Source organism: Calliphora vicina, chromosome 5 (assembly GCF_958450345.1).
Source record: "Calliphora vicina chromosome 5, idCalVici1.1, whole genome shotgun sequence".
Lineage (NCBI taxonomy): Eukaryota > Metazoa > Arthropoda > Insecta > Diptera > Calliphoridae > Calliphora > Calliphora vicina.
The window spans coordinates 68,267,102-68,289,550 of NC_088784.1; the positions used below are offsets into that span (position 1 = coordinate 68,267,102).

Below are 22,449 nucleotides of genomic sequence, written 5' to 3' on the forward strand. Positions count from 1 at the left end.
GACCGACTACATTCAGTTTGAGCGATATGTTCCGCTTTATCTTGAAGATAAAAATTTTTGGGATTGGAATCACAATGTAACGGTTACAATTCTGACTGTATAATAAAGTCGATTATAAAATACAAGACAAATCTAAACAATTCTTCATTAATTTTAAAATAATTAAAACTACAAAATATGCATTGTTTTATTTGTTGACATACGCAACAATATAAGTAGTTAAATGTTTATTTTATTTTATTGTTTAACTTTTTTATAAGATAACATACATATACATATAAACTTAATTAGACTTACAAACAAAAACTAAATAAAGTGTATTTTTTATACAAAAACTATTATTAATAAACATAAATCTTAAATAAAAAAACCTATGAATTTTATATATGTTTAAACATATAGATTTTGCATTCAAAACACGTAAGAAAAAAAAAAACAAACAATAAACGAAAAATATGAGATAAATAAAGATTTCGAATGAAAGCAAATCAAAATATGTAAATGAAAACAGAAAATATTAAATGTGAATGATTTTCTAGTATTAAAAATTAACACTATACAAAATCAAATATGTTTTAAATACACAACTCACAAAACACACAGTTTGACAAGGACTCATTTCAGCCACCAGGGCGGTTACTGTTTAACACAATCCGAAAACGAAAATGTTCGAAATCGTGATTCGAAACGATTTCCTTTCGTATCGAATTAGGGAGTAACACCCCAGCTCATTTATTTTAAGTGATAAATATGTATGTATGTATGTTGTGATTTGTTTAATTTATGTTTTTGAAAAACTTGTTTTTTTTTGTTGTGTTTAAATTTTATAAATATAAATTTGAATAATAATTACGTTGACTAAGGCAGTTAGTTGGCGCATTTAAATTTTCAGAATTTTAATGAACACTTTTAGTTGTAATTTAAAATGCATAAAGGAATATTTGTATATTTATGTATGTTTCTACGTATTGTTTCATGTATATAACTTAATAATATTAAATGATAATAAACTAACAAATATTAATTGATATAATTAGACATCCTATTATTAAAGCGGCTCCTGCTGGAAATATTCATGTTCTAAACAGGCCAATGCTGAGGGTCGTAAACGTAAATCATACGACAGCATTTGCTAGGAAAAAAAGGTAAATAAATATTATTATCGGACGTTTTAAAGGTTCTGTAAAATTAAATACTAATAGTAAAAGATATATGTACATATTTCAATTTAGTTGATCAGATTGAGTACGTTATATAAAACTAGCATGACAATTTCACAACTAGCATGACTATGTGACTCAGCCGTTGCTGAATATGTAAATTGTTAGGTTCTTTAGAGTCCTGATATTTGACCAAAATAATGAGAATCTCAGAGATCTGCACGTTTGTTATGTGAAAACCAGCAGAGTGAAATACCCAACAAGTTTTTTTTTTTTTTAAATGCTCGGTGACAAAAATGTTTTTAATTTTTTAAAAATGTACTCAAATCTACGTAAATTCAAAAATATAAACTTATTTTTACATATATTTAGTTATTTTTATATAATTTTATTAATTCAACTTACTGCCAGCAGATCATTTGCATATTCACATAGATTGGGACAAAAATCCCTTGGTTGTTTAGGATGCCGTAAAGGAAAATGTTCTCTAGATAATGATATTGTTTTAGGCCATTGTTGTGCTGTAGGTCGACCAGTTAATCTGTTAAAAATCAGAATTTTAATAACTTATGTTACTTAAGTTAAACAAAACAAAATATATACATACTCAAATATACGATCCAGTTGATTGGCTTCAGAGGTACCAGGAAACAAGGCTTTACGTGAAAACATTTCAGCTATTATACACGCTGAACTCCATATATCCACTGAACTATTATATGTCTGAGCCAACAACACCTCTGGGGCACGATACCACAATGTAACAACAACCGAAGTTAGTTTCATTTCGAAATCATAAGTCTTTGCCAGACCAAAGTCGGCGATTTTCAAATGACCCTGTGAGGAGATTAGCAGATTTTGAGGTTTTAAATCACGATGTATAATCCGATGAGAATGAAGGAAATCAACACCGGTCAGCAGTTCACGAGAAAGTCGCTAAAAGTAAAATACAATAAAATATATGAAGTTGGAATTAAATTATTAATAAACAATTTCTTTAATATGCATTACCTGTATTGTAGTTGGAGGCATACCAGATTTGGGCAAACGTTCTATTAAATCGGATAGATCTTGTTCCAAATGCTCAAAAACCAATAAAACCATTAGTTGACCTTCCCGTTCTAAGAATTGACATACTTCGAATAATCTATAAAATATAATTAAAAACTTTAGTTATTGAGTATTATTTATGATTTCTAATTTTAATTTTGATAAAAATTAACATCATCATAGGTTAACTTAAAGTTATACTGTCGGTTAAAATAATTTTTGAATAATTTTAGGTTAAAACATAACCAGCCCAATTATGAATAAAAATTCCCCGGGAGTTTTTCCCCTTTTCTCATTTTTCCTATTCAAATTCAATGGGAAAAAACTCCCGCGGAATTGTTTATTCATAATTGGGCTGAACAAAACATTGTGATATTTATGCTCTAATTGCCAAAAATGTCACGAGTAATACACATGTATTTTTCATACACAAAGTTTCATATGGATCACACGGTATGTATATGTTTAAATATGGAAAAATGTCCCAATACATGATACAAAACACAAGCAATACATGTCGTCTGACCCCCTTTAAGTAATTTGGGGGGAAAAAAAAAATATTAAAAAAAAATAAAAAATGTTTAATTATTTTTTTCCGAAATCAAAAACTTTTTTGACTTTCTTTTAAATGGGTCCTTTGTTTCTTAAAGTAAAGCTTAGATATTTTCCTTGAAGACCTATTTGATTGTTTAGTGGGATATCTATCAAAATAAATATTTTGTAACTCAAAACATAAAAGTTTTGACTTTTTTTGCAAAATCAAAAACTTTGATGACATTTTTTTTTTTTTCAAAATGGACCCTTTTTTAAATTTGTTTAGCTCAAACAAAAGCTGAGATATTTTCCTTGAAGACCCTTTTGGTCGCTTAGTGGGATATATATCAAAATAAATATTTTGTAACGCAAGACATACAATTTTTTAATTGTTTTTGCAAAATCGAAATTTTTTTCCAATGGGCCCTTTTTTTATTTTTTTTTTTTGCCCAAAAGAAATCTTAGGTCTTTTCCTTTATGAACTATTTTGTCGCTTAGTGCGATTTGAGTGGGATCTATCAAAATAAATATTTTGTAACTCAAGACATACATATACTTTTTTTTTTTTTTTTGGCAAAATCTAACTTTTTTTTACCTAAAGATGAAAAAAATTTGCATTCGTAATAATCAGGGCAACCAAAAATATGCAATATCATATTTTTTGCTGTGCGTCGTATAAACAATTTTAAGAACTTTGGCATCGATTTGTTAGTGCAAATTTTTGCATATTTTGCTCTTTACTGCATATTTTAGCATAATTTGCGTTTTATAGCATATTTTACTCATAACTGCATATTTTTGTTGCATATTTTAATTTTTTTCCATTGGTTTGATTTCTTAATACAATTTTATTGTTTGTATTGTAATTTTTTATTTTTATATTGTACTATTTTGTTAAGGTTCAATGATAATTGACCTAGGCTTATCTTAAATGAATTTTCGTTGACTTAAATGAGCTTAGTTTCACACAATTATTAAAATTGAACAAATAGTAAAATACGTAAAAAATTAAATGTAAATTTCTAAATTGTGTTATTATGGGTAACTTCTTAACAAAATTTTGGATACATTTAAAAAAAGAAACTTAAGTTTGAGACAGTTATGTTTGGGCATTGACAGTTTACCACTAATATAAAATTAAACAAAATCTTGAGTTCAAAGCATGTTGTTGTACAAATTGTAACAAAGATATTAAGAAATCAGAAAAAAGAAAAATATACATGGAATCGATAGACGAAACAATGGATGAGAAAGGAAAAAAAATTAGGAAATGTCATGGTATTTTGAGTCCCAATCATAAAACTCCAACAAAAAGATTTCTTTAAATGTCGCAGTTTTAACTAGAAAAAATCATTCCACTATTGTAAGGCCTTTTTATAATTCTATTTAAATTTTGGAAGCCGAATTAAAAAAAAAATCGATTGCAATTTTTACCAACAATTTACGCACGTTCTCCATAGAGTTTTTGAAACATAATACAAATGATATAAAAGTGATTTTTATAGCTTTATGTAGAATAGAAATATTTCGAGAAATTTATCTGAAATATATTATGCCACTATTTACAAAAACGAAGTTTGAAGTATAAGGCAGTTAAAAAGATGAGACAAATCAACTCTACGGAAATCTAAAACAAAGATTTAGTTTGAACATTTAAAACTTTAAAAGACAGATAGTAATTTATTGCTAAATATAATAAAATTAATTGAGTCAAACTATTTTCATATAGTGCAAAAGACAGTACAATCGAAATTTAATCCTATAATAAACAATTTTAATTAAGCAGCTCAATATTTTATTTACTTCTTATATATTTTTTAATAAAACGTTGAAATCAAACAGTAACCAACTATTTTTAAGTGCATATTTTTTATATTTTAAGAGCATATTTTTCGTTTATATGTGCATATTATATGCGCATAAAACACTTTTTTAGAGCATATTTTTGGTTGTCCTGGTAATAATAGTAGACCATTCTCAGTTTATATTGAACTACGCTAATATTAAATAAAAAGTACGTCGAATTTGTTGTTCATACAATATTTTTTGAATGCATCACAATTAGAGTTTTTCTTTGCCTGCGCTTTTTCATTTCCCAAGAAATTGGGAACGACTTCGTTAAAAATCTAAAAAATGTCTTTGGTTTTAAAATGTAATTGGATACAAATACAAAAAATCCAACAAAAATTTAATATAAAGGGATAAAAAATAAATATTTTATTTTTTTTTAATTTTGAATTGGCAATGTTTTGCCTATTAACACAAAAATTAAGTAAAGATAATAATTAAAACTTGAAGAAAATCTAATAATATTAAACAAAATTCAATTCCACGGTTTTATTTAAAAAATTTGAGCTTCTTTAATCATCTTTTAGAGAAAGTCAGGTTCAAAAAACATCACATAAAACTATGAAAAATAATTCACGGGAAGATCACCTAATCTGGTTCAATGTAATTATTCCAACCTTGATCTTAGTTGGTATTTAACAAGATAACAATTTTTAAAGTTTATTTGTACAAGAATTAGATTAGATTTTATTGCACAACATTTCAATAGTAAACATTAGTGTTAAATTTTCTATAACCCTGTCCTAAATCATGAAATACAACTTTGTCAACATTTGGAAATAAGTGTTGCTAGCGCCACTCTTAAATTTGTGTCCACTCACAACACTATCAAAATCCACTCAATGAGAAACTCAAACAAAAACATAAACAAAAAAACGCAGAGAGTAACCAACTGGAAATATCACTCAGAGAACGCTTTTCCCCTTTGGGTAAGCGAAAAAAATTTGTCCCAAAAATAAACACACTTCGACGAATTTATAGAGAGCGCTACACAAACAGAGAGAGAGAGATGAAGGGAGAACCTGTTGAGAGCTGGTTTGAATGTGTGTTTTTATTTTTTAAACATCAGGCTAATGTATGGGTGTATCGTGTGCAAATTCCCCTTGAATAAAAAGGTAAAGAAAATAAAAAGAAAACAAGATTAATAAAATGTAAACACAGCAAACAAACAGCTGATTGCAAACTCATATGATCGGGCAAATAATAAATGTATGTATGTGTCTGACTGGCTGGCTTTTGTTATTAAATAATAAAATATACTAAATGTATTATTGTACATATGAACATTGTTGCTGCTTATTTTCATTCAGTCAATGATTATTTGTAATCAAGCACATTGGGGGGTGCTGGGGAAAACACTTTGTATATTTAATGTGAAAAATAAACAATAATATAGAGATTGTGGAAGTATTTAGGTCTTAGGTTAGTTAAGGTTGGATGTGTTGAATGGTTGGTTTGCTTTGATATTATTACATTGTACATATTGTGTATGATGGTTGGTTGTTCAGTTGAGTTGGATGGCTGGTGTTTTTTGGTTGTGTTTGCTTTTTGATGATTGACGTTTGTACTTAATAAAGTCCTCTGCGAATTTGCAACTAATGCCAAACATGACGTTTTTATTATATCAATTGCTGTTATTGTTGTAGCAACTTTGTATAAAATTTACTGATAAAGTGCATGTTGTTGTTGGACTTTAATGTTAAGAGCATGACGAGCGAACATGCTGCTACGAACGAGTATTATAGTAGATGAGGAGTAGTAGATTTATTCAATGAGACCGAACGAACGACCGGCCGGCCGGCATTTTTGCTGTTCGCGTTTGCTTATTTGGACTTTTATAAATATTTAACAGTATCTGTTGCTTGACTTTTAGCAGATAATAAACAATTTCCCCAAAATCTTACACTCTGTCGTTTGTCTTTGCTGTTTACGATTTATTATTCTCATTTCTTGGGTTTTATTATGTGCAAATAAATAAAAAAGAGGATTTTGTGCTTTTGTTTTCATTATTTTTGTATACTCTTCTGAAAAGAATTCCCCTTAAATGTACAAAAAAAAGAAATATTACCCCTCTCTCTTGCAGAATATAGGTTTGTTTGTATGTATGAAGGTGGGTATTTTTTGTTTCTAAATAAATTCTCTTCAATGGAAGAGGAGTAAAGTAAAGTAACAGAGTATGTACACAGAAAATATTCGCTACAGCGTGACTTATCAGCATTTACGGCGCCGTTGTGCCGTCTAGTTTGGATTTGTAATCACACAAGGGTTATAAAAATAAAGCTACAACATTTTTATTCCAAAACAAAGTATATTTATTTCATTTTAACAGACCTTCCCGACTACACACCACCATCACGACGAGTAAACAAACCATCAATTTTAAATACCATCGCTAAACAAAAGAGTACACAGCGCCAAACAATCAACTAACTAACTCTCAGACGATCAACGAACGAACAATCGAACAGAAAGACACAACAACAGTGGGACGGACTGCCAGACGGTAGCGACTAAACTATGTAGATGATAATGGTGGCAACTTATACATACATACGTGCATGACTTATTGCTCAGTTAAACACACGTACTCTTGTATGTTTCAAACATGCCAACAACTAGAACAGCAGCAACAACAATCTAAATATGAGAATAACATTAAATTTGTTTTATCTATTTAACGGCTTTTGATGACGCATCTAGTCAGCCAGACATCTATCTCTTCAATTGTTGTAAACCACGATTGGATGACGAATGCAATTCATTACAAGAATGTGTCTAGCTACAATCAACCCACAGACTTCCACTTCCTACTTCCACATCTTCTTCCTCTTGTTTGGTCTGAAGGTGTTATGCAGAATTTTTCTCTCTAAATACTCATGTTTACAGTTAGTATTGGCGTTTAGACGTCTGGGCGCATGTGCACATTGTTAGTGATTTCGTCAGCTTAAACAGCGAAGTGGATTTAATACAGTGCTTCCCAATCCAGGTCGTAGACCCCATCAAATGATGTTTATCAGATGTATGTGTTATTTGTTCAAATAAGATAAATACCAAGCTCTATTAATAAGGTAATACCTACTGGATAGAGTTTTTCACGGGAATACCTCAAAATTTTCAGTCCCGAAATCCCGGGAAATTGTGCGAGAATTCCCAGGAATTATTTTTTCCAGTTTTATGTGATATTTTTTGAACCTAACTTTCTCTAAAAGATGCTTAAAGCTACAAAACAAATGCAAAAGATTCATACAACAAAAAAGATTTAACCCAAAGAGACCAATAACAAGTTCTTTATTAAAATTATTCCAAAAACTCGTAAAGGTTCAGGGCTGTCACAAAATTCTATCCCGATCGAATGTGTAATTATGTTAGTGTTTTTCTTTTTCACAAAGAGTAAAACGAAAATTTTTGGAATAAAACCACCTTCCGTGGAATTGAATTATGTTTAATATTATTGGGGTTTCTTCAAATAAATTATAATAAAATGAACTTAAGCCTAATTAAAATTTACTTAAAAAAAAAACAAAATAAAATATGTTTTTTTTTTTTTGCGAATTAACTAAATTAAGCCATTCCGAGGCAGGTTTGTATATAACCAAAATTATAAATCGAGTCAGTTTATTTCTTTATATTAAATTTGTATTTCATTTTTTTGATTTGTATCCAATTACTTTTTAAAACCAGAAATTTTTTAGATTTTTATCGAAGTCTACTTTCTTAAAATTTAATAATTTGTTCTAAGCGGGAAATTTGGAACGATTCTAACCAAATTCAGTAGGCTTCGTCCTTGGGCTAATAAGACAGAGTGAGCCGAGTTTTCGCGAGTTATCTTTTAAATTGCGACTTGTAGTTTGATTACAAGGATTACATGGACGAACGGACGGTCAGACGGAAGAAGGGACATCGCTTAATAAACTCAGAAAGTGATTCTGAGCTGATTTTTGCATGTTACAAAATTCAGCACAAAGCCAATATACCCACTCCACTGTGGTGGTGTAGGGTATAAACAGCATCAATAGCAGACATTTAGTTTGAATTTAGTTACAATTACTAGGTTTGTAACGTTCTTAACACGTTATTAGTAAAAGTAATAATATATTACTTTTTTGTTTTTTGGCAAAAAAGAGCTCACCACAAAGATTCCAAAGTTTGCAATTTTTGTATCGAAATCTTATGCTAAATATATTGATTCAATCTCCTAAAAGTATAACCTGCGAGGCGTAAATCAATTTTAAAAATCTCTCTCTTAAACGGCTGAAATTAACACCTCGTGCAAAAATTATTTTCTTTTATAGCGTTCAAGCATCATTTCGGACATCATCATTTGCAGGATGAGTCCTGCTGCTCGCAAACGTTTTTAAATTGCAATAGCTCCCAATGATTTCGCAAGCTCTTGTTGAGTGTTACAACAATCATAATGGAGTAATGTCTCCAACTCTTGGTATTCAAACTTTTTTTGGCGGGCCTGGGTTATCATTGTCTTCCGTGTCAAAATCACCAATTCTGAATTGCACAAACATTGAAACCGATGGAATACATTCACCATAATCTTTGGTGAGCAATCGGTGTACTTCAGCGGCATTTTTTTTTGCAAATTAAAGAAGTAAAGCAAAACTTCTCGCATTTGACGCTTTGTTGGAACAAAATTTAAATACAAATTGTATTTCAGAAATTTCCAATTATATTTCAGAAATGTGTGATTATATTTCAGAAATTTAAAATTGAATTTCAGAAATTTCCAATTATATTTCAGAATTTTCTAATTGTATTTCAGAATATTCCAATCGTATTTCAGAAGTTTTCATTTGTATTCCAGAAATGTTCATATGTATTTCAGATTTTTGAATTTATACTTAAAAAGTTTCTAATTGTATTTCAGAATTTTGCAATTATTTATAAGAAATTTCCGTTTTTATTGTTATTAGAATTTAATGAAGTACAATTGGACAATTTTTAAATACATTTGCAAAATTTTGAAAAACAATTGGACATTGGGCATATTCTGAAATTCAATTAGAAAATTCTGAAATAAAATTGGAAATTTATTATACAATCAGGATCGGTCCACAATTCTTCATGACTTGCTGTATATAACCGAAAGTAGTATAAGCAAAAAATTGACATGACTTTCGCACTTCTTAACATTTAAAGAAATTTTTTACGGATCGGAATATAAGAATTTCAAATAATAGAAATTTTGAAATAAAGCTGGTGCTTTTTCAAAATATTTGTAAGGTATAGTTTTAATAAAAAGGTTGGGAATTACTGACTTAATGCAATTAAGATGCCAAGACCAAATAATTATTTGTTCATAAACAAAAATACTATGAAGTGAAAATATCCAGTTGAAGATTTCTGTTGTGTGTTTGAAATGTACAAGTAGAATGTTGATAGATGCAAAAAAAAAAATACTTAAGGCAGGGTTAGCGGACCGTTGATAGAATTTAACCGTACCGTTTATAATAATGCACTTTAGTGCAATTATAGGATATAAGTCGACTGTTGTTTAAAAAAAAAATTAAAACAAGTATTAAAATCAACACGACTAACATATAGATGTCAATTAAGGAAATTCTATTTTTTACAGATTCAGTTGTAGTTATGGTTAAGTTCCTTTAGGAAACGTTGCAGTTGGCTGACCCATATTTTTATATTATTTAGGATAATATATAATAAAGACCTCCAAATGAAGTGATGAATGAAGAGTATAATTTATAGAAACAGAACCGAATCTAATATTCGGTTTTATCCGAGACATACCGAAACTTTTCTAATGTATTACCAATATGCAAAATGAACTTTTTCTAAATTCCATCTAGTATCTTCATATAGAAAAGAAAAGTTTTTGTATGAGTTTGCTAAGACATTTACAATAACATACAAGTCCTTAGATTGATGTTATAAAATTCTTTCCCAAATACCTACTGTCTAAAAACATATTTTGGGCTTAATTCGAAATCGAATATTTGGTCGAACTCTAATAATTTATTAATATTTGATAACAACATATTAAATATTTATTTTTATTAAACATTCCACTTGTGAACCATTTTGCAGTATCACCATCTACATATTAGCGGAAACTGACAGCTTTTGACAGTAGATTTGAATAAACTAGATCTTCGCTGTTAATCAATTAATTCACAATGAATGACAAGTTTGTTTGATTTGCATTCAATTGTAATGATTGATGAGCAAGCTAAATACATATAATGTTTAAATAATTGAACTTTCTAATCTAAGTAAATATTTAATTCTAGCTTGTACTATTCTAACAAGACATAAAGTTAGCACATTATTGCAACTAATTACATACATACATATATTTACTATACTTACTTTACAATGTTTGGATGATCTGAGGCATTTAATTGTTTTAAAAGAGCTATCTCACGTAATGTTGACATGGGTACACCATTATCTGTCAGTGGTATTCGTACTTTCTTAATGGCAACAATTTTTCCCGTATGATTGTCTCGTGCTCTATATACAGTTCCATAAGCACCTGTGTGTGGGGGGTGGGGAGGTTTGGTAATTAAACATTTACACAGTCACACGCACGAACAACAACATACACCCATGAATGAATTAAACGTCCGTGAGACCACAACGTCAGATTGTGTTCGATGATTAATGAGAGACAGCCGATGGTAGTGGATCGTATAGTAGTAGTGAAGAGCATGAAAATAAAAATAAATCAAAACAAGAGCATTTATAAATAAATAAAAAAAAATACTACAAAAGCTTTCAACAGAAGACCAAAATAATAATAATAACAAAAACAAACATAATATAACTAAGGGGTCAATGTCACAAATAATTGCATTCATTGTTTTTTCTCTCTCTTTTTTATTGTAACTAAAACACAATTAATATTGCCGACGATGCACTTTTTGCTGCTGCTGGTTGCCAGAGCTGTAAATGAATCACTCATTTTTGAATTAATTCGCGAATCATTCACACAAAAAAATGAATTGAATGAAATTTGAGTCAATTCAAATGAATTTGGTAAAAATGAATTGCAATTCGTTTCCAATTCAAATGAATTGAATTGATTTTGAATTAATTCAAATGAATTTGGTAAAAATGAATTGCAATTCGTTTCCAATTCAAATGAATTGAATTGATTTTGAATTAATTCAATTCATTTACAATTCATTTGAATTGAATTGATTTTGAATTAATTCAAACGAATTAGAAAAAAAATTAGCAATCCATTTCCAACTCCGAAGCGAAATTCGCAGCATATTTAGCAGATTCTTCAATGTCATTAAGTATGCAGTATAATTAATCGACGGTTAAAAAGTCTTCCTTTAAATATAATGCGCCGTTACCATCGTCAGCTGGTGTTGAAAGATTATTTTCGTACGCCTCTATTCTAAACGTGGATTTCTTTCAGATGATAATTTTGAAAAGCTATTGTTGTTTAAGATGAATGATGCATTCTAATTAAATCTAATTAGCCTTATTTATGAAACTCAATTGTGTTTTGAACGACATACATTGTTATTTTTCCTGATTTTTGATTATTTTTGGAAGATAGTTTTATTTTTTTGAAATAAATATAATATAAATATTAGCAAAAAGTTTATTGTTGGGTGGTCGTGGGTCAAAAAATATCAAAAATTATTAATTGCTTCGTGAATATTAAATATGTTTTGTCGTTCAGTGTATTTCAAAATGAAAATCAGTTCTTCTTGAAGATAAACTCCAAACACCATGTTTTCATTGATCAGGCGTATACAGGACAAGGCTTTTCAATTTTTGTACTGGATATTTTCATTTTGGTAGGAGAAATCTTTCATTCCCCCTAGAGATCTGCTCTTGAATTTGATTGATTGCAACTCATTTTTGAATCATTCATTTGAATTGCTAATTCTTTTTTCTAATTCATTTGAATTAATTCAAAATCAATTCAATTCAAATGAATTGTAAATGAATTGCAACTCATTTTTACAAATTCATTTGAATTGGAAATGAATTGAAATTCATTTCTGCCTAATTCGTTTGAATTGATTCAAATTTCATTCAATTCATTTTTTCAATTCAATGAATTAATTCAAAATTTAGCTAATTCATAATGAATTAAAATCAAAAAAGAATGATTCATTTACAGCTCTGCTGGTTGCTTACATTTGTTTTGCTGTTGCATTCAATTTAATTGTAACATCAATACTGATGTAAACTCATTGTGTTATCACATAAAAAAAATCATTTAATACAGACGATCTTGCTTATAGAGAATTCGAAGATACCAAAATGATATTTCCGACTGTTTCGGTAACGATTAATTTACGATAAGCACAAAAAACAGCACAATTGTTTTTGAAGTGTTAAGAAAGATTTCAAAGCTAGGTTGGCTAAGGTTAATGCTACCATTATTCCTAAAATATCCTTTCAGCCCGACTACCGCTATCTTTAAAATACAGCTTTCGAAATAACTGCAATTACCGTTAAAGCTAAAATGCCATTACCTAACAATTTTATTTTACATCTTGTACAAGCTCTCAGGGGATGACTCCTACTCATGCAATGTATTGGGCTGGAATTAAGAAACTAGTTTATGGGAGGGAGAAAAGAGGGAGTAGTATTTGTGGACATTCGATTTCAACTATCCTATATTGAAAGTGACAGGAACGACATCAGCAGGAACGAATTTTCCATATAATGTGTTGTTCAGTCCACTAAACAATCGCTCACTAAGAGATGATTTATTAATATACTAGAGTTCCAAATAACACCCTGTTAGTTAATTTTTGTATGAATCCATGAATTGGCTTAATAATTTCAAATAAAATGTGTTTTCCCGATTTTATCCCCTTTTTGGTACCTTTTTTATCCCCATTGCGGTGGTAAACTTTTATTTAAATAAATTTCTGTATCGTGGTGGGAGCTCATAATAAAATATTCGTATGTCTATGTCAAATTATAGAAAAACATATTGTTACGAAATTGTACTTGAATTCAAATATAACGATTTTAACGGCTGATTTAAAAGTAACATAATGCTTTCAAATAGCAGTGCTGTAATAGCAAACTGTAACATATCTGTGGGCATTATTAACATTGAATAAAAGCTTTCAGTTAACCATTGATCGTAAATATGGCAACGCTGTTTGCTGCGACCTTATATTCGAATATTCAGTTAAAGAAGACTATTTAATTCTGTTCTTGTACATTTTAAATAAATAAAGAGTTGTTAAACTACTAAATGGCTTTTATTTGCAATCAAATGTGTCCGGTTTATTTAAAGGAAATAAACCAACGTTTTAAAAAGATTAAAACGTAACAATATTTTATGAAAAAGTACCAAAAATAAACACAATTTTTATGTGTTTATTTACACGAATTTTCAAAAAGTACCAAACTTATATTTTTTATTTTTTGATAAGTAAAGAATTGGTTTAAAAGATGCATAGGGTGCCAAAAAGTACCAAAATACAGTTTTTACCCGTTTTCTCCCCTAAAAGGTTTGAATTTCGTAAAAGTACAAAAAAATCTGTCAGCTTATTTTTTAAATGCAGTAAGATGCAATTTTAAAATTTTTTTTTATTTTTATTAGTTTTGAAGATATAAGGTTACCGAATTTACCCGTTTTTAACCCCTAAACGTTCGAATTTCCAAAAATCCCTTCTTAGTGGATCGTTTTGGGGAGGGAGGTTAAAATTTCATGATTCTAGCTTCAGTCGTTTGGGCTGTGCGATGATGAATCAGTCAGTCATTCAGCCAGTCAGTAGCGTTACTCTTTTATATATACAGAAAACGCGTATTACATAAACTTCCGTGGTGAAGCTGAAAAATGGACTTTGAAGAGAATTAATTCCTACACCGAGATCAGGGATAATGAAAAGTACCTTGGCATCATTCTAAATGAAAGATTATCCTGGAATCTAAACATATACTCGTGTAAAAGAGCAATTGGTACTAACTGGGGTATTATGCCGAAGGGTTTTAATTGAATCTTCAAAGCAGTTGTTAGACCCATCTTGTTCTATGGAGTTTTGGAGTGGTGGCACGCCTGGGATAATGCTACTTACTGGAAGGCCGTTGAACGAGTTCTAAGGACTATTGCGATACTGATTGAAGGTGCTATTAGGTCTACCTCCTTTAAGGCACTTTTTTAGTATTTTAAACTGGTAACCAGTGGATTTGATAGTGATTCAAATGGCTCTCAACTCCGCTGTGAGACTGACTAAATGCTGGTTGTTCGTGATCTGGGATACTGAATTACTGTGGGCACATACATAGTAATGTCGATTATTGCATTGGAAAACCTTTTTTCGATAGGCATTTCCATATTATAATCCCGAATAGGGATTTATGGCATCGCGGACTCTTACCCCTGACGATGTCATAAGAATATATGTATAGTGATGGCTCTAAAACGTCGGTGGAAGTTTCTATATTGAGAACTTTTGGGATAAAATCGTACTTTAGGCTACCTAACTTCAGTACTGCTCTTCAGGCGGAAATTACTGCCATTAAACGTGCATCCTTAGTGGTTGTCTTCACGACATCTAGGTTAACCGGGGAATGTCGGGAATCCCTAAATGAGCGAGACATTCTAGGATAACGATTATATTGTAATAGGAGATGAATTGGCCAAAAGGGGGTGCGATGATGAAAGAGAAGGCGATCGAACTCTTTTCTGGTATTTCCCTTGTTAAATTCAAGATGGCTGTTCAGCAGAAACTATATGAGACTGCACAAAACAGGTGGACTAATGAACCTTCCAGTGCATCAACGATGTCGACTTGGTCCGTATATGAGCAGTTGTGAGCAAATAAGGCTAATTGTCTACTTTATTACTGCACACTGTATAATTGGGACACATGCTAGAAGAACGATTACTGTAGAAGCTGTCATAATGAAGAAGAGTAAGAGACTGTGTATCAACTTTTCTGGCAAACCTGTGGAAACGCATCCTCGGAATTCTATTCCTATCATGCTTGGATGAGCTATCAAGGATGAATCATAGACGAATCTACTCCTTCATCAGGGAATCTGGTTGGTTAAACTTGGAGACAACGGAAGTATTGTAAATGCGCTGCTGTTTACCCCTTGGGTATCACAATGAGATCAGATTTGAATGGACCCAAGTTAGCAGCTTAACGAGAGACTGCCCATGGAACCTAACCTATACCGTTTTAAAAAACCGAGGAACTTGAATGCTTCTTTTGATACTTGAAAATATGTATAGCGGACAACACACTGTCAGAATGGACACAACACTGGCCAGAACATCAAGCATAAAAATATATAAGGTTGGAAGTATCACGTAGAAGGAAGTTTAGAAAAGGAATAGAGATGGAGAATGAGAATGAAAGAAGCCTACTCCTGAATTCATGAACTCGTTTTTATGAGATATTCTCTACAACAAAACGCATAGTATGATCCATAGTTGACCTCTACATATACAATATCTGAGTGCAGACCTAAGTCTGTTATCAAAAACGTAATTCCTAAAGTCAATCCATCGATTAAAATTTAAAAGTTTCGGTTTGTTGGAGATTGGGCTGAATAATAGATTCGGTTTTGAAAAAAAAAAGATTTAAGTCGGACTATAATGATTTTCACGATCTTAAATAATTCAAAATATTCACTGGTGTTTACTTGATTTTGAGGCTCTTTTTAATTTTCTCTCTCTATACCTTTTTGTATTTATTCTATGGTATGATCTCTTCGATAGTTCGATATTAATCGAGAGATCTTATTACCTACAACAAATGCAACTAGTTTTTATAAGAGGACACCATGACATCCCTATCGAACGCCATAAATATATCCAGAGCCACGATTTTTCTTTCGCCAAAACGGTAATTGGAACGACTCCATTTTTATGGTAGCAAGTCTACCGTAGAGCTTCTACAACGAAGCTATACGGTGGTCGCTAATAAAATTGTTGGACTTCAAATATTTAACAAGATGGTAGTTTATCAGACTCTCCATAACTTTAGAATGAGCTGACCCTATTGCTATTGGGGCGATCATTTTTCTTTTAAGTTCGGGCTGTGAGAATTACTTGCGATTAATTCAGTCAAATGGTTAGCTTTATTAATCCTTTAAAATAATCGGAATTTATGAACTAGAATTATCATATGCACTACATGGCCAGTTGTTTTAAACAAATTTGAATTATTTAGGACAGATCGAAATTATATATCATGAAATTCGCTACCGCAAAAATGTCGTTAACATTAAACAATTTCGAATCGGTAGCCAACCACGTTTAAACTCTTAAAATAAGTGTATAGAAATTTATGTGTAATGTTTCTTATCATTGAAATGGTTATTCATGGCTAAAAAATAAAATTAAAATTCATTTATATTTATGAAAATTATTTAATTACGGTACGAGTATTATAGTAGCAAATTGCAATTAAGCATACAAGTCTACACTAGAACCGTGACTATATGGAATTCCTTTTTATTGGTTTATAAAAATGAAATATCATACATATGTATCAAAATGCGTTGAAATGTTGTAAATTTATCAATGAATTCTAAAATGTGCCAGTTTCGCCATGTTAAAATGACTGGCCTCTTACATATAAGTTAATAAAAACAAAATCATGGATCTTTATCAAAACAGAACCATATAGATTCTACTTAACAAGACGCAACATCACTATGGAAATTTGTGATAGAATCGGGTTAAGAATGAATTTCCGAAACGAACCATTGCCACTGACTTATGATTAGATAAAAAACATTAAACTTTTTTCAGGATTATATTAAGCAAAAGATGTCATAGGCTTATAAAAAAGATATGTTAATATAATTTTAATAACAAAATTAATCCAAAAATGATTTCTTCACAATAATTGAGGATTTTGAAATGATTTTCAGTTTATAATATATTTTATGTTATCAAATCAAACATTTATATAAATAGCATGCAAAAATATTTAGTGATGCCCACAGCTTCATTAGAATTATCCATATTCGAAATAAAAACAATAAAAACAAATCGATTGTCTGCCTGCATTTACAATTATAGGAAGACAGTCTGTGACGACAATCGTTTCTTTCGTTTAAATCATATGGATACATTCATCTCATCAATTCAATTTCAGATAAAATGTGAGTCAAATAAGATCAGCAGACTTAATTTATTGTGTTTTACAAAATATATGTATGTAATTATTTATGTATGTGATCTGGAAAATCATTTATTCCAGCTTTAAAATATTATGATTATTTAGCAGGTGCTGGCGTCTGTAATACCGCTAGTCTGTCTGGTTTCAGACAATAAAATAAATATTATTAACCTTTATTTATAAATACGAATATATTTGTTAAATAAATTTAAATTTAATCAGCTGATTTAAAGAATTAATTTGGGTATTTGTGATCGAACTAACATGTGGCTTTAAATGGATTTACCCAGCAAAGTTATAATGTTATCGGCTTCATAATATGGTATAATCGTTCTAAGTCCCTTTTCAGAAATTTTACCTACAATTATTGGTTTTAAAATATTTTACTACTTACCCCCAGTAACACGAAGTCTGGTTATGTATTAACTAATGGTTAAACTGACAGTTTTCATACAAACATTTTTTTAACCGAGAGTATAACTATTAGTTAGGCCATAACCAGGCTTCGTGTTAATGGGGGTTAGTTGGTATGATTTATAATGATAAATATAAGCCTTGGGTAGGCGACTTAAAAGTCTTTTTTGGGAGTTAGCACATTTTCTATTACGTATTTTGTTTTTATTTTTAGTGCAGTTAGCTTATTTTCATATAACATGTTTTCTTTATTTATATCATTTTATCTCTGTAAGCCTTTTGTCTCTAAATTTGCTCTTAAAATGCGTGATATCAGGTGTTGAGATGATAATAAATTTCAAAATTATACAATATTTCCTTAGAAAATTTATAATTTTTGGTTAAAATAAAGTAGCGGCTATTATTATGTGTTTAAAAATTTTATTGCAATAATAAATTTGCAATTTTGACAAAATAAAATGGACTTAGCACATTTGCATACCACAACATGGACTTAAAACTTTTGCATACCACGGTATAACAAGGAGAAAAAAACTAAATAATTGATTACTTGGTTTACGTAAACACAGTAGTTTTACTTATATTTGCGTTTTGTATTAAAATTTGGTCGAATTTCGACCATTGGGTGAAACATAAAAACGTTTCGAGAAGCATGTGACAGGAGTGATTCAAATGGGATACTGCACAGCAGAAGGCAGTTTTATGTTCGTTTGCTAAAAATTGCCTTCTAAATCTATTATTCGCTCCCAGCCATAAACAATTTATAATATGTATCTTCATTGGTATTCCTATGAAATTGCTTAAATTTTAAGATTATATTTTGTTTAAATTATTATTGTATGCAATCTCAAATCTCTAAAGCTTTTAAGTAACAGAAAATTCAGAAAATGATCCCCATCTTTAACTGTAACATTCACAATTTTAATTTTTTAGTTGAAGTATTAAATACTTGTATTAGCACTAAGTCTAGTCATTACGGTATTTTTACCTACATATTAAAAGATGGTTCAAAAATAGGTTACCAAACGGTAATGGACTTCTACGAACTAAACCGAAATATAAATACTTTTGTCTTGCTGATCATAACACTTATTCCAGGCTAAGATAATGTCGATTATTTAAGATATAAAATAATTGAAAAGGATAACAAAACTCTAACTATTATTTTTCCAAAGGTAATATGAGTCCCAGACATTATCGGAAGCGAAAAGACGGACAAACTATTTAGAATGGAATCGTGTATGCATACAATCACCCTGGACAATGCTAAATCCTTCCCAAAGTGTCAGAAGCTGGCAAACATCTACAGTTGGCAGAACATACGAATTTTGTACCAACAAAGCGTTATATGCGGAAAGTTTTGCTTTACTTCTTTAATTTGAAAAAAAGTGCCGCTGAAGCACACCGATTGCTCACCAAAGCTTATGGTGAATGTGTTTCATCGGTTTCAACGTGCGAGAGAAGATTTGTGCGGTTCAGAAGTGGTGATTTTGACACGGAAGACAAAGAACGCCTAGGCCATCCACAAATGCTTGAAGACCAAGAATTGGTGGCATTACTCCATGAAGGTTGCTGTAAAACTCAACAAGTTTTTGCACCTAATCATAACCTGCGATTAAAAATGGATCCATTACGATAACCCGACGCGTAAGAGGAGATCGTATGTGAAGCCTGGCCAACCAGCCGAATCGATACCAAAGCCAAATATCCAGAGCGCTAAGGTAATTCTCTGTATTTGGTGGAAGCAAAAAGATCTGACCAGACCATCACAGAGAACCTGCACCGAACGCAACTGATTCGTTTGAAGCGATCATTGGCCGATAAAGGCCCAGAATATGCGACCAGATATGAAATCGTAATATTCCATCATGACAACTCGCCCACATATTGCAATACCTCTTCAAAACAAGTAAGAAAACTATATTCGTCCGAATCTTATATACCCTTCACCAAATTATACTTCAAAATAAAAATTTGAAATATCTTTAGATGAACAAAATTTTTTTTTTCAAAGTTGTTTTTTTTTAATTTTTTGGAATTTTTGTTTTGTTTTTTTTTTTTTTTCTTATATACGTCGTTGGAAAGGTCTTTGAAATATCTATCATTAGATATCCATATTGTCTATATTAATCACTTAGTAATCTAGATATAGGTCAAAAATCTATGTTGTCCTGGTTTTTTCCTTATATTTCAGCCATTTGTGGACCGATTTTCTCGATTTTAAATAGTAACCGAGCCGGAAGAATTGATGTATGAATCGTGTAAGTTATTTGTATGTAAGTTAGACAGAAGTATATGGCTTAATCGACTCCGCTATCTATAAGGATCCAGAATATATATACTTTATAGGATCGGAAAATTATATTGTGGAAATTACAAACGGAATGACAAACTTATATACACCCTTCTCATGAAGGTGAAGGGTATAAAAAAAACTATTTAGAATGAAGTGGTTGGGAAGTTCTGCCTTACTCTATAGTCCAGACCGTGCCTCGTCCGATGCTGAAAGCTCTCTCTGTGATACTCTTCACTTTGCAACAGAGTATGCGATATTTGCTTGATTCGATCTTGGCTTTAAAAGATGAGCAGTTCTTTTGGCTTTGAATCCGTATGAGGTCAGAAAGATGGGAGAAGGTCATAGCTAACAATGGCCAATACTTTGAATAAATTTATATTGTAAAAATGTTTCAAAATAAAAGCTAAACATTTTAAAAAATTCCGAATTTTGTTTCCTATATCTCGATAAGTCATGTACACATAGACAATATGGATATCAAATGAAAGTATAACTTCTTAGAAGTTCGGACCGACAATTTTTTTTACCCAATAATGTGCACTTTAGTGCAGGGTATCTAAGATTATATAGCACTCTAACTTGTACACGTGTGTGAAACACGTGTAGCCGATCAACATTCATACTCGATATCGAATGCCATAATCTCAAATAAGAAAATTACGATCAGTTTTACGCGAAATTTTAAATTTTTTGTCAGAAGTCTACAGAAATAAGTACAAAACATTTTGCTGAGAAATGCAAATTAACGGGAGTTTATTTATCATCTATCAAATGTGGACAAATAAAACAAAAATATAATAAAATATTTTGTTTTTCTTTTAAAAAAGAAAATTATTATTATTTTTTTGGAATTACTTACCCGTGCCAATAACATTTAGTTCTTCATAATTAAAGGGATCACCATCTCCGAATGTGTGTTGCTGCTGCTGCGAATGCTGTTGTTGTTTTATTTGATGCTTAGAAGTCATTGTTTTTCTGGTTTGTTTTTTTTTATTTATTAATATTTGTTTAGTCTACGGAATCTTATTCTTCCACTTCCTCTTATTTGATAATTAATTATTTATTTCCAATTTTTCGTTACAGATTAACAAACATTAAACAAATTTCGCGTTGATTTGTATTTTCAACATAAATAAACATTTAAATATTGTTTATTTTATATGGGACAATACACTTTAAATACAAATAAAAAAAGCAAATTTTTAATTAGCACTATTTTGATTTTAAAACAAAAAATTTGTATTTTAATAATAAATAATAAACCCCGAATACACTATAGACGAAAATAAACACTTTATTTTTGAAGATCATTAACAAGAGATTAATAACAGAATTAAAGAATTAAAAATTATAAATAAAAAAAAATATAAAAAAAATTTGCTGTCTGCCTCTGTGTGTGTGCCAGCTACAATAAAGAAAGCAAAACAAACAACAACAAACAAAAATAGAATATTTTAACAGGTGAAGAAGAAGAGAGTACACTTCAAACCACACAGTCATATAGAAAGGGTGATTCATTTAGAGTTTTTTTTTCATTCAAATAAAACACTTAAAATAGAATTGGATGTATGGCTCGAAAGTACAATGTCTAACATTTACCTTTTAAAGATAATTTAGGCCATCAGCGCAAAAGTGGTGTAACCCCAAACTATTAACTTAGTGGTATATTCAACTTACACCACTTTTACTACATTACTTTGCTATATTATGCTCTGTGCAAAAAAGATTTTTCAGCTCCATCTGCTTTTGAATACCAAAAGGTAGCTTACCCCACTTTTGTATTGATAGTTGGTAAAGTAACATCAGAACAGCAACCAAAAAAAAATTGTGGGTTACACCACTTTTGCGCTGATGGTCTAAATTTCATTCAAATGTGGACTGCGACTACGCTGCAGCATTGCTACCGATATCTCGTAAATTACCTTTGACTTCACATAACCCCAAAGAAAAACTCCAGAGGTGTAATATCACAAGATCTAGGTGTTCTGTTGGCAGGGTCGGAACCAAAAATTCGATTATGGTCGAAAACATTTCTCACAGAATGCTGATT

General features: G+C 30.5%; 1 protein-coding gene across 1 annotated transcript; it reads right to left on the reverse strand.

Moving 5' to 3' along the window:
* Positions 1 to 875: 875 nt before the first annotated feature.
* Positions 876 to 21,417, reverse strand: Cdk4 (Cyclin-dependent kinase 4). The gene is made up of 6 exons (XM_065511833.1): positions 21,259 to 21,417; positions 10,929 to 11,094; positions 2,172 to 2,307; positions 1,768 to 2,096; positions 1,566 to 1,701; positions 876 to 1,132 (listed from the first exon to the last, which is right to left on the reverse strand). The coding sequence occupies exons 1-6, from the start codon at positions 21,365 to 21,367 to the stop codon at positions 1,049 to 1,051; spliced, it is 960 nt and encodes a 319-aa protein (XP_065367905.1). The 5' UTR covers positions 21,368 to 21,417; the 3' UTR covers positions 876 to 1,048.
* Positions 21,418 to 22,449: the final 1,032 nt, after the last annotated feature.

Excerpts from the sequence above, each read along its gene's own strand:
- Cdk4 (XM_065511833.1), bottom strand. The coding sequence starts at position 21,367 with ATGACTTCTAAGCATCAAATAAAACAACAACAGCATTCGCAGCAGCAG. Across the intron at positions 2,308-10,928 it reads GATCATCCAAACATTGTAAA|ATTATTCGAAGTATGTCAAT; the intron begins GTAAGTATAGTA and ends TATATTTTATAG. Across the intron at positions 2,097-2,171 it reads TGCCTCCAACTACAATACAG|CGACTTTCTCGTGAACTGCT; the intron begins GTAATGCATATT and ends TTTTACTTTTAG.